This window comes from Pteropus vampyrus, unplaced genomic scaffold, assembly GCF_000151845.1.
Source record: "Pteropus vampyrus isolate Shadow unplaced genomic scaffold, Pvam_2.0 Scaffold156, whole genome shotgun sequence".
NCBI lineage: Eukaryota > Metazoa > Chordata > Mammalia > Chiroptera > Pteropodidae > Pteropus > Pteropus vampyrus.
This window is the reverse complement of record NW_011888937.1, coordinates 1,074,478-1,087,131: the sequence shown is the minus strand read 5'-3', so window position 1 is coordinate 1,087,131 and position 12,654 is coordinate 1,074,478. Positions and strand designations below refer to the sequence as shown.

Below are 12,654 nucleotides of genomic sequence, written 5' to 3'. Positions count from 1 at the left end.
TTAACTGATAATTCTACCCATGGTTCAGAGAAATCACTTTAAACCTTCAACCTTGGTTTGTCAGTGTCTTGGCTTTGTTGACCAAAATTTCTCGTCTCATTGCAGCAGCCACTCTTGTACTGCCAGTCATGCTTTAAAGGCATAAAAACCACTAATAGAGTACAGGCTTCCTCTACCAAAACCTTTCGTAAGCCAAAATGGCATAAAGTGAAGTTACTGTAACAGCTTTTTTCATAGTCCATTGGGTCATCCATTAGGTTAGCAAAAACAGGCACTAACAACAAGTCTTGTAAAAAGATGAAGTGGATTAAAGTGAACTTCTGGAAAGCTATAAGGGGATACCTGTATAATAACATGGAGTGGTTATATTCAGTCTTGAATAATTTAAACCCATGCCCCTTCGTGGCTAGTGTGAAAAAGTTGAATGTACATACCTTAAGTACTAATCTGTTTAAATAAGTGTGAAAAGCTGCAGGTTATATATGTTCAGTACACAGTTTGAAGTTTTTTAAACGGGGGCCAGCTTCCAATCTATTAAGGTACATGAACCGCAGTGAAATTAAAACAAGACAAGTTTCCAAAGGCAGTTTGTACAAAGTCTTTATCCTTTTGTAACCATAGGAACTATATAGACAAACCAGCTGGGACATGTTTACACCAGCATATATGAAATCAAGTGGTGATTCAGCCTTTAAAACCTGCATATGTTTGCCTGGAAGCTTACAAATTTGGAAATACACTGGGGTAGGCAGGGTTAAATCTTACTTGGCAGTTTTAATGGAGCTCTAATAATTTGCTCAGATCCTTGAAATTCAACATTCCATGACACTGAAAAGCTCCAGAATGTTTCAAAACATTTAGATGTTAATGTGTTGCTGCTTAAAGACGAGTATAACCATGTTTGCCAAATAAGGTGATTAAGGATGGGAAGGTGGGTGCTTATAAGCTGATGGAGCACTTTTCTTTTACTCTGCATTCTCACTTCGTGCCCAGTGCCAGGCCATTGAATTTTCACGGAATTGAGGTTCCTTGGTCAACTTTATCAAAACAGTGTGACTGTAAACATTCCCTAATCCCTCACCAAGTTCAGTTAATTCTTACATCACCTCACTAAAGGCTAGAATAATGCTAAATACTAAGCTTATTTTTAAAATACTACCCATCATCTAAATTTCCTATTTAACTTTGTGCTGTTCTATAATTGCTAGTGAAAATTTTGCTGTATGAATAGAAACAAGGAACAAGAATTACAGTGAAGAGAAAATTTCTCTGTACATTTAGAACCTGGCCACCATCCCAGTCATGATTAAGACAAGTTTTAAGGTACGTTATTTCAGAATTACTGTCAGTGATTTGGCTTAAGTCAGGCTTTAGGTTCAAACCATCAATTCATTCCTTATGTTTCTGTCTGAGCAAATTACCTCTCAGCCTTAGTTTCTCTAACTGTAAATATATAAGATTAATGACCATTAAAGACTAAGTAATGTAGGCACAGTGCTTCACCCAGTGCCTTGCATATAGCAAGCACTCATGGTACATTAAATCTTTTCCCAAGGAGCCAGTCGCTTTAAATATGACTCTTCCTCCTTTATCCTAGGACATTTTTCACATTGCTTTTAAACCCTCTTAGCCCCTCAACCTTGGATTGATAAATCTTATTCTTACTTTACTTCCTTGGCTCCTTTAAGTTGTCACCTCTGAATTCAAAAGCTATGGACAAGGAAGAAAATTTTTTCAAATTTCCGCTGCATAGATGATGATCCTTTGACTTGGCTGCTCCCACATCTGTACCCAACAGTCTGGCCTCCTCAGAACTCTGAGTGGACAGGGTTGGAATTTGGTTCAGGAGGATTAGGCTCTGAAGAATCTGTGTTTGAAGGACTGGACTCTCTAACTGGCTCAAAGGGTCGCAAGTTTGCATAAGTCACCTCTTGGGCCAGCTGCTCCAGCGAAGGGCGGCCTAATGCCAGATTTCGAAGTGATATACAAGTCATCAGAAAGCTGAAAAAGGGAAAAAGGCCATCCAGTCCAAACTTTCAATGTAAGAATTCCTGCCAAAGCCCTTTGGGGGACCTGATCCTACCTCCTTTCACCCAGGCATAAATGAGAATCCCCACAGAGACCCACCCCGCCTCCAATTCCAGCTGGAAGGACAACCCACTCCTTATACAATCTGGTAGAGGATTCCAGGGTAGGGTAAGAATAACCCACAGAGGCTGGAGATAAGCTCAAGCAGAGCAAAGACAGACACAGGTCATTTACTCTTCCATTAAATCAGGGAGAGGAAAATGGAGAAGGAAAAAGATACTTAGCCCTAGATTGTCCTTTCCTGAGAAAAAGTCCATGCTGTTACCCTCACTAGAGAAAAGTTACCCCGCTTGCAAACATCTGATGGCATGACAAGTACTGTTGTAAAACTTACCTGCGACGAAAGATATAGAGCTTTCGCACCAAGAAGTGGAAGAATCGCTCATGGAAAGGGGTGTTTCGCCGGCGTTCAATCTCCTGCAGCCTTTGCTGGCGTTTAAGAAAGGTCTGAACCAGAGGTGTTGGCTCAGGGCCCCCTTTTACTTCCCCTTCCAGCAGAGGTTGCAGCTCTGGTGGTAGAGGCCCCATCTCTGCCCAGAACACAACAAAAAGAGGAATCACCAAGAAAGATCATTCACTCTTAGAACTTCTCTTTCACCAACCAGAGGCTTCAAAGTTCATTCTTTAATGGCTAGATCCTCGTTTACAATCCTGATTTCTTGTAACCAGGGACTACCAAAGCCCAAATCTTTATATACTCACCACTTCCATTCTCCACTTTCTCTTTTAATTCTTGCAGATATGCCAGGTCTTGCTCCAGTGCAAGCTCTGTAGTGTTGACATAGATGTACATGTAGCAGGAAGGACTGGGCGATATCGTGTACACCTTATGGTACTCACCAGCAGGCAACTGACAAGGGGAAGAAGTGGATATATTTCATTCTTTAAACTCCCTAGCCAGCCTATGGGCTACTTACACTACCCACTCCCCGACTAATCAGGCATCTTTCCTCTTGTGTTTTGGAGTCCAAAGAAGGTGACCTCTAGAATCCTGGATGAGGCTATTCACAGCCCCAGGGGCCCTTGCTTTCTGAGCCCCCACTGCATTACTGCTACGGTAAAGCATTTTGAGTCTATAATAAACTCCATTTGTCCAAACTTTTCTGCCATTGTTAATTCAAGCAAAATACCTGCATTTTTTCTCCCTCCTGAAGAGTCCAGTTCTTCTGTTCGGCCACCAACTCCACAGTCACCTCCCCTTGCAGTAGCTGGATACTCGTGTTGCCCAGGTCTTCACTCACAAAATTCTCCAGGTACAGCCCTGACAAGTGCAATGAATTTCCCCAACCCATACCATGGTAGAGTGAACCTACTCCGCCAGAATAGAGACAGCACACCTACCACCACCCCTCAAATTTCAAAAACATTCTTCCCACCAGGATTGTCCTCTTCCCCCTCCACCACATGCAATGCCTTTGGCCAAGGAAGCCAGGAGGAAAGATGGTAAGGCCTCTCCTTGCTTTCCTCCATACCAGGGAAATCTGCAATGAAGACCACCTCAGTGTGGTTGTCCAGGCTGCTCTTGATTTCCTGTAACTTGGTCCTCCAGGGAGACAGGTCCATCAACAGTGGCTGCAGCCAAGGTGTACGCTGGAAGGGGGACCAGGCAGCCTGCACAATGTCCACACGAGGGTCAAAAATCCTTAGGAAAGAAAATCATGTCTTAAGGAGGCCACCTACCCACCAGAATCTCCAGTTCTGTTTTTTATCACCATTCTCAGAGGGAACAGGGTTCCCAGATAGAAGAAATGGCCTATGTCAGCATGGTATTACCAGTCTGGGGCAGAAAGAGAGGGGAAAGAGATTCTGGAGCACTGCGAAGAATGAGATTAGTGGCAACCTGAGAATTGTGTTAATAGTTTCTAGAACAAGTCATTACCTTTTCTTCTGGATGATGGTGCCCCCTGCTGGAAGCAATCAGCTATGCCCACAACCACGTCAACATAGACATGCACCAGAGGACAGCCTTCAAGCAAGACAACACTAGGGAGCAACAGCTATTCATCTTGGCAAAAGGAGCTGGACTTCATTTTTCCCCCTTCTCTGCTCCCCTTGCCCACCTCTGCTGGAAGCGGTCATTCATGGAGACCCAAATATCAAAGTAGATCTGGGGCTCAGTGACATTGTACTTGGGAAGCAGGCGGCTCAGGCAAATGGCATATTGCTTCAGCATGTCTGCATGATCCTTCCATCGCCGGCTCTGTGTGAATACCTGTCCCAAATCCCCATATTAGTCCCACCTCATTGTTATATGGGTGAGTCATGCACTGCCAATGGCACAAAGAGATCCCTGCCTGCTGCACGTTTTGACTAGGAAATAACTTGTCTTTGGGGAAGAATTTTTCATTGCTGGGCTAGTGGTGGTACTTACCTTTCTTAAATCTAATCTCGATTTTTGTAGAAGTGAATGACATTGCCCTATTTCAACCCACATGAAAGAAGGTTCAACCTGGCTCCTAAGGAAGGGGGCAGAGTGACCCAATTTTATTTTATAATTGTGTTTAGGACCAAATCAGACCCCAAACCTCAAGGGAGCTCTCTGAAGAACAGAAAATTGTCAGCATCAGACATCTCACCCCAGGGTTCAGGTAGCCCAGTTCGCCAGTGCGGCCATCACGGTAGGTGATCTTCACGTGCTGGTGGGAGCGGGAGTGCATCATCATGTCCCAGGAATAGCCATATAGCCCATTCGTCCAACTGTTATATCCCTAAGGAGGCAGGGCGGAGAAATCAGCTCAGTGGTTCTCACGCCAATCCCATCCTCCACCGAGAAAGGGCTACAAAAGCAGCCCTGTTCTTTCCCTCCTGCTGTCACCTCTGCCACTTTCCAAGCTAAATTCCAGCCTATACATACCTGGGTGAGGAAATGGGAATAGGGCAGGAAGAGCTGCTCCAGAAGGTAGAGAAGGGTGAAAGCAGCACCTAGCCGATGGCGCAGCCCTGGCTTCTGGCCACCTTTGGCCCTGCTCCTCTTATACATGCAGGAAGCACTGGGCTGAGGGGTAGTCTTAAGGGGCAACAGTTCTTGCAGCCTTTTGGGACAGTGAGATACCAGCTTCCGAGGCCACTCGGGGCAGCAGAAGAGAGGGCTGCTGGCCAGCATGACATATGGGAACATACCTAAAAAAGCAGGGAGAAAATAAGCATTTCGGGAGTTACGTTGTGGGAATGTGGGTAATCCCCTGAACCCCTTACCCCTAAGGAAGCTTCTCCCAAGTATTCCACTTATGATGAAAGAAGTTCTTAACCAAAGGATACTTACTTCCCAGAGATTCCTTACTATACAACATACTGGCTGAACCCTAAAGCCCCAATCATTTCCCCCTGTTTACTTCCATTTCTCAGTGACTATATCTGGCTCCTGTTCCCATCACTATCTCCTACTCCCAAACAATGCCTCTGGCTAGTCCTTCCTTGAAAAACTGTGGTTTCCTATTTCCTACCAGACTACAAGTACTGACCAATGCTGAAAAGCTGGGAATTCATGCAGTGAAAGTAGGATACAAAGAAGAGGCCGACGGGTCTTGAGGCATCGAAGAAGAGCAGGAAACCAGCTGACAGGTCAAGCAGCAGTCCACACCAGTGCACTACTAGTAGACTAGTCATCTCCTCAGACAGTACTAGCCTGTGGACACCAGGGACAAAGATCAGGCACCAGCCCACTGGGGAACCCAGCTTTCACAGCACATTAGCAGCAATGTAACTCTGCTACCTGTCGTTGCCAAAGGATCTACCCCAGCAGGTAGGTAGAATAACTCTGCACAAAGACATCCCACAGTAGTTTTCCAACCCCTTTACATTTCCACACACTTTAGGTGTCCGATTATTTTCAACATACCCTATGTAATAAGCAAGGGCAAGTCTCCTAGGGTAAATGTGACTGAGAATTGTGTGTGCGGCAGTGGGCAAGTTACTCATGGAGATTATAAATGAGAAGAAACTTTAAAAGGTGAGTGCTTGACTAACATAATAACGAAGTCAAACTATAGAAACTGGGAAATAATAAGGAAAAGGAAAAAGAACAAAGTAAAACTAAAGGAAAGAAGAAATGGGAGGAAGAGAGAAGTCAGAGAGGTGAATCTCTGCCTTGCAAAGAGCTGGTAACACTGGTTTCGTCATGGCAGGGACACTGACCTGTCCACCTTCTCAGTACACTGGCTGAGGAAACTAATGAGAGGCTGGGGTGGCAACCCCAGAACAGACACCATCCGCAGCAACTGCTGGGGGCCCTTATTCACCAAGTCACCTAGTTCTGGCTCTTTCCTCTCCTTTTTTAATTTCCTTTCCATTCATTCCCATCCATAAGTTTCACAGAGGCAGCTACCCCTAGACCTTTTGATATCACTGATTCTGCATTCTGCTGAATAGAGAGATGAGTGAACAGAGGAAAGCATGTTGCAAATTCACGCAAAGTAAGAACAGCAGTCATTATTGCAGACCTGAGAGAGGTGAGTCACCCACTCTGTACCTGTGCCTCAGTGAGACTTCTTCCCTGACTGCCACTCACTTGAAGGGACTGAAGAGCCAGTGCCGGGACAGGTTATCCATGGAATAGCCTTCCACCCAGTCTGCATCCAGCTTTTTCACACCCGCAATGAAGTACACAATAAAGATCTGCAATCACAAAATATAAAACATTCAAACAACAAAAAAAAGAACCTTGTTTTCTACAGTCAAAAATAAAACAAGTTCTCATCTCAGTTCAGGGACCAAGAAAGATTGGATCCATTCTTCTATTCACTCATCTCAGATATTCACTCATCCAACAAGTTATCTATTGACATCCTACCAATGCCAGGCGCAGTATTAGGCAGCAAAGAATGTCATGAAGCATAGCGGTTACTCTCTCTCTCATGAGAATTCTAATTTGGCAGGGACAAAGCTCTATTCTTTTCATAACAAGGTGAGAGAACCCAGAGATTAGGGGACTGGAAAAAATGGAAAAGCCAGCCTAGCATTCCAGCAAAAGGGAAAAAAAGAGAAGCTCCAGGGAGGCAGAGTACAATACAGTCTGGCAGTAGGATGGCTAATGCTGACAATGGCTGTCAAAGAACACCTTCCTCTTTTCTAAAATTCTGTACCTGGCCACGCAGCACAGCATAGTTCCAAAGGGGCACATGGGCATTCCGCTTCTGAGCATTCAGCAGGCCATCCACTGACCTACACCAAGGGAGGTAAGGATTAAGGAAAACTTTTTAGTCCAGCCGCATTTCTATCTTTCTTTTTAAATTAATTATATACCCCAGGGCATCTCTGATATCCTCTCTGATCCTCTAAGCTATTCTGAGGCCCTTTAGAATTATATGAGCAAATTGTAAGTGATTATTTTAACTCATAACAGAAATTTTACTAGTGAGGTATAACAACAAAAAGTTCAGTGCTTACCATTAGTTAGCAAATTAGTTTGTCCTAATGGAATAAATCAGGAAAAAGACTCTAATGCTAGAATATGAATCTGAAAAAGAATGAATCTGAGGTAATGTTTGAAAAACTTAAGGTGCATGTAAATATATATACATAGTGAATTTAAAAATTGTTTTTGTTTGTTTGTTTTTTAGGCAAGGCAACTCTTGGTTGACCTCACAGATTGCAAGGACCTTGTCAGCTTACAATCCCTTATTTTTTACGCCTACAGCACCTGGTCTTCCTAGGTGGTCTCCCATCCAAGTATGAACCAGGCCCGATCCTGCTTAGCTTCCGAGATCAGACGGGATCGGGCTTGTTCAGGGTGGCATGGCCATAGACAAAAAAATTGTTTTCAATATCCAAAACAAACTGACATTTCACAGACCTGGATGCCAGGATCTAGTGTCAGAGGATACCTAATAACAGCCTACCTTGGGAAAGAACTGATAAACCCAGGCTACTAAGTATTTTGAGGAGACAGAAGCAAAGCAGGTTTTAAGACAACGAATGAGCCAAGAGTTGAGACAAGGGCAGTTTACACTGTGATCAAGAGCACTGGAGTCTGCAGTTAAGGAAACCTGTATTCTCACTTGTGCCTCTTATCTGCTATGTGACCTTAGGCAAATCCTTTACTTTTCTAAGCCTAGTGTCTTCGTTTACAAAATGGAAACAGCACTATGGACCTCATGGGGTTGTGATGAGGAAAAATCAAAAGTGATATAGTGCCTGGCATGTGGAAAGCCCTCAGTAAGTGATAGGTATTTTTTCAAATTGTGTAAAAATCATAAAAATGAAACTTTTCAGGAATGTTCTGTCAAAACTGCCTCTTAATTCTCTACGATCAGAGCTGGCCATCCTGAATGAGTTTAAAAATGTACATAATGAGTATTTGTGTGTATTAACGAATGAAACAATGACTAATAAATCAATGACAAATTCAAAATTTAATATTTGTTCCCTATACCCATCTTACTGAGATCTCATATTTGTTTTTCACTTAATGGGATGAATCCTTAAAGGTCATCTGCCTTGCCACCCTGTCTCCAAAGTCCTTCATTTCCCCTGAAAGATTGTCACCTAAGCCAGAGGTGGGGGAGGATTACCTCCTCCCAGGACAGCATTGCTGAGCAGCCCTGGTGGGCCCTCTCCTTATGACATGACTCTGCCTCACAGCAACTTCTACTCTTGGCTCTAACTCTGCCCCCCTGGGTTCGCACAGAGAAAGTCTGCTCCCTCTTCGTATGACCACCCTTGAAGTATCTGAAAACAGCTATGTCTGGCTTTAGTCTTCTCTTCTTCTAAGAGGATTACAGGAAGTAGATATATCAAGGTACCTGGGGAGATATGGAAAGAATTAAGGGGTAGGAATGGAGCCATTTTGCTTTTTGTTATCCGAAGTACCTCAATCTCTCTGACCCTTCTTCCCAAATCTATCCAAATCAAAGTGCAACCTTATAACCACACTTTGCAAATCATGGTTGAAAATATGCTTCCTGGGGCAAATTCTAGGACCTCAATGGGCCCCTATCTCTAGTAACCCTCCTGACCCAGCTAACCCCTCCCCTTTTCTCCCCTAGATTCATACCAGTAGCGGTTTGCATCCATGAATGTCAGCTGAAAGGCCAACAAACCATACAGATAGGAGTGGTTGTTCCATGATGTCTTGTCCAGGAGAAACACATACCAGTATGGCAGCAGGAATAACACACAGCTTATCCGGTAGCACAGGCCCAGCATCATACCCAGTGCCCCTGGGATTTGTGGGGGAGAAGATTAAGAAATCGGAGAGTCACCACAGACCCAGCTCCCCTGGGACAGGCTGTGGGTGAGATTAAGGTCATCAGACATATTCAAGTAAAACTAAATAAAAATTAAATATTATTTTTAATATTTTTAAAAAGAGTTATGGGGTCACAGCTCAGATGACACATGGGATGAAATTATGAGTCACAGTAGAAGTGAATTAAGAAACCCAAGACCTTGCTCATTCACCAGCATGCTTTGTATTTCTGTGTTGTAGGTAGACCAATCAATACTCCCATCTCTCCCACAGTTTGCCTCACCCAGAAACATGATGGTATAGACAAGATACATCCAGTCAAGTGGCAGGGGCTGCAGGGCATCCAGCAAGGGGAAGCGGCACACGTCTAGCCCATCCAGGTATCTTCGGTCCAAGGAGCTGAGCCCCCGCTCCTGGGGAATGTCCAGCACCATCAGCAGCCCTGAGAAAGCAATTGAGGAGGGGGCTGTTAGGCCTCAGCAAAGGAAGCAGTGAAATGTAACTGAATACAGTCCAGCGCACCCAGCTCCAGGGTCAGACTTCTTTCCTAACCCTGGCTGTGCCGTTTATTCATTCATTCAACAGAAATAACTGAGTGCCTACTCTGTGCTAGGCATTATGACAGTTGTGTGAACAGCCACTGCATCTCACTGAGCCAACTCCCCATTTGTAAAAAGGGGCTCATAATATTTTACAGGGTTATCGAGAGAATTAAATGAAAGAAGCATATAAAATGTTATAAGCTGTTAAGATTTTGATAGTTACATTTATAAAGGTCTGTCCTACTAGGCTACAGAAAGTACTCTAGAGTGGTGCTTCTCAACCTTTTCCACTTCCTGGCACACCCAGAAAACAGCAGTAATTGGCCAATACACTGGGGTAAACAGAAGGGTCTACTTGGGTCAAGAAGCCAGCTCCCATAAAGGTAGGGTTTCACAACCTCAGGACTATTCACATTTGGGGCTGGTTAATTATTTGCTAGGAGGGGCTGTGCTGTGCATCATAGGTCAGTGAGTATCTCTAGCTTCTAAATAGCTGCCAGAAGCCACCCTTCCCCCCAGCTATGACAAATTAAATTGTTGATAGGCATTGCCAAATGTCTCCCCCTGGGAAAACAAAAATGCCCCCAGGTGAGAACTCCTGGGCTAAGGGGATTAATATCTCAGCACATATGTAATCCATTCCAAGCAAACATGCTGTGGCCTAAGAGTAAGGAAGCTCTAGATTAGGGAGTCACAGCCAAAATGTTGACCCTGTCACGCCTGCCATTTCTCTTAAGTCTAGTTCTTAGCATAGTTACTGGGCAACTTCATGGCACATGGGTCCTTGATCCTCTGCCTCTGTATTTCCTACAGCATCAGATCAAAGCATCCTGGTCTCCAAACCCTAATCAGAGGAGACAAAGCTGCGTTTGATTCTAAACTCCAGGATATAAATATATTCAGCTCCGAGAAAAAGGGAGGTAAGTCCATTAAATAAGTAAAGTAACTGAGAAACAGACAAAAGTGTTGTCATTCTCCCACTCGAACCACACTGGCCTCTCTCAGAAAGTGGACTTACCAAAGAGAAAACGGAAGACGGCCAGGCTTGCAGGATCTGTTGGTCGATTCAGCAGGGTCACCAGCCTCCCCCAGCTGGACACATCTGTCCACTCAAAACCAAACAGTTTCCCCATGCGGCTGGGCTGACTGGGCTCTGAAGTCTGTCCAGCCTTGTCTTTCTCTACTTTTTCTGCAACCAATAAATGGACAAATTGTGTATGCGTGTGTGGTGTGATGGTACTTTAAAACAGGATCCTCTCCAAATCACAGAAATCCCAGCCACAACGGCCCCAGGGCTTCTACCTGGGTTCTCCCACTGAACTGGCTACCGGGAACATTCATGCAGTGCAGCCCCTCCTCCAGGATCCTCCAATGCCCCAGAACCTTTATCAGACTACAGCCCCCTAATCGCTAATCCACTGTCACCATCATCCCAAAGCTGCAGAATGTAACCTTTCTGTACAAGCCCCTTCCCAATGGAGGCCCCCTACCCCAGGTACCACAGGGCAGACCTCCCACCCCTGCCCCTCTGAGACCAGAGCCCCCTCACTCTCTCCACTGCAGGCGGGGCTCTGCGCCTACCTGAGCCGGGCGGGGCCCGCGCGGACTTGGCAGACGTCGCCATGGCTCTGAGGAGGTAAGTCAACCACAGCCGCACTGTCGGAGCTGGGACCGTCGCGAGGGGCCGATCCCTTAAACCCCGCCTCTCGGACACATCAGCACGGAGCGGCCGGCCGAAAAGCGCCAGAACTGTCGTGAAGGGCCCTAGCCGGCGGCACCAAGCTCCGTGCTTGGCGGCAGAGGACGTAGCGAGGGCCCGTGGGACGGATTGGTGCGGGCGCAAAGGGGCGTGGGGAGGCTTCGTCTCAGCTGGTGACGGAGGAGGCGCGAGGATGTCCCCTGGATCCTACCTCCTTCTGCCGCAAGAACCATCTAGATATTGAGGACTCCCGAGCCCCCTCCGCTCTCAACCTTGTTCTCAAGACTCGGAGTTCCCGCGACTTCCCTCCCCGCCCCGTTAGGCCTCTGCAGGTTGTTGTGTCTGCAGTGAGCTGTGCGGGAGCTAATGTCAGACTCTATGTCAGAGCGTTTGACCACCGAATTGAGAACTCACCTGGAAGGGCTGCCAGGCGTAGAGAGAGTGTGAGTTCCTTTATTCTCTCTCCCAGTACCTGTCAAGAACCAGGGGCTTGAAAACAGCAGGGAAAACCAGAACATGACTGAAGAGGGGATGCCGAATAGGGGCAGTGAGCAGAGTGGAAGATTTTTAGGGAGGCGAGTTTTGAACAGGACTGTATTATCTTAATTCTCTGCACTGAGATTGGCTAGCAGGATAAGAGGAAAGCATCCTAGAACAGCGGTTCTCATTTTTTAATTTCAGGACTCCTTTGCACTGCTATATCTTACTGAGAACCTTAAAGAGCTTTTATTTATGTTGGCTACATTTTTCCGTATTTACCATGTTGAGAAATGTTTAAAATATGTATACATTCAGTAAAAAGTAATCAACCCATTGTTAAATAAGATTTTTATGAGTAAAAGTATATTTTCCAAAAAAAAAATGCATGAAGAGTGGTATGTATTGTAAATCTTATTACTGTCTGGCTTGTTTGAAGACAGCTGGATTCTCATATCTGCTTCTGCATTGGATCTTTTGAAAAGTGGTGTTGACTGATAAAAATATAAGAAGGAAATCTGGCCTCACAGATACATAGTCGGAAACGGAGAAGCATTTTAATGGCCTTTTAGATAATTGTGTATATGTTTCTTTGATACCACACCTAAACTTGCAAGTGATAGTTTTTTAAAGTTAGATGTGGAATCTGAAACCATATCAAT

At 45.0% G+C, this 12,654-nt stretch overlaps 1 protein-coding gene, 1 long non-coding RNA gene and 1 pseudogene across 3 annotated transcripts; 1 reads left to right on the top strand and 2 right to left on the bottom strand.

Moving 5' to 3' along the window:
• Nucleotides 1–574: 574 nt before the first annotated feature.
• On the bottom strand, nt 575–11,554 carry GGCX (gamma-glutamyl carboxylase). 2 transcript variants are annotated; one of them, XM_011369833.2, is made up of 15 exons: nt 11,398–11,554; nt 10,835–11,005; nt 9,558–9,716; nt 9,080–9,245; nt 7,170–7,248; nt 6,596–6,702; nt 5,550–5,713; nt 4,943–5,208; nt 4,665–4,796; nt 4,149–4,300; nt 3,561–3,730; nt 3,219–3,349; nt 2,791–2,938; nt 2,423–2,618; nt 575–2,001 (listed from the first exon to the last, which is right to left on the bottom strand). In XM_011369833.2, the coding sequence occupies exons 1-15, from the start codon at nt 11,438–11,440 to the stop codon at nt 1,809–1,811; spliced, it is 2,277 nt and encodes a 758-aa protein (XP_011368135.1). In that variant the 5' UTR covers nt 11,441–11,554; the 3' UTR covers nt 575–1,808. The 2 variants fall into 2 exon arrangements, with proteins under 2 accessions (XP_011368135.1, XP_023392176.1); XM_023536408.1 differs by lacking the exons at nt 575–2,001; nt 2,423–2,618; nt 2,791–2,938; ... (6 more) ...; nt 6,596–6,702; nt 7,170–7,248 and adding an exon at nt 8,420–8,828.
• On the top strand, nt 5,654–8,442 carry LOC111745487. The gene is made up of 2 exons (XR_002782673.1): nt 5,654–5,830; nt 7,647–8,442. It is a non-coding gene; the product is annotated as an uncharacterized LOC111745487 (long non-coding RNA).
• Nucleotides 7,715–7,833, bottom strand: LOC111745509 (annotated as a pseudogene).
• Nucleotides 11,555–12,654: the final 1,100 nt, after the last annotated feature.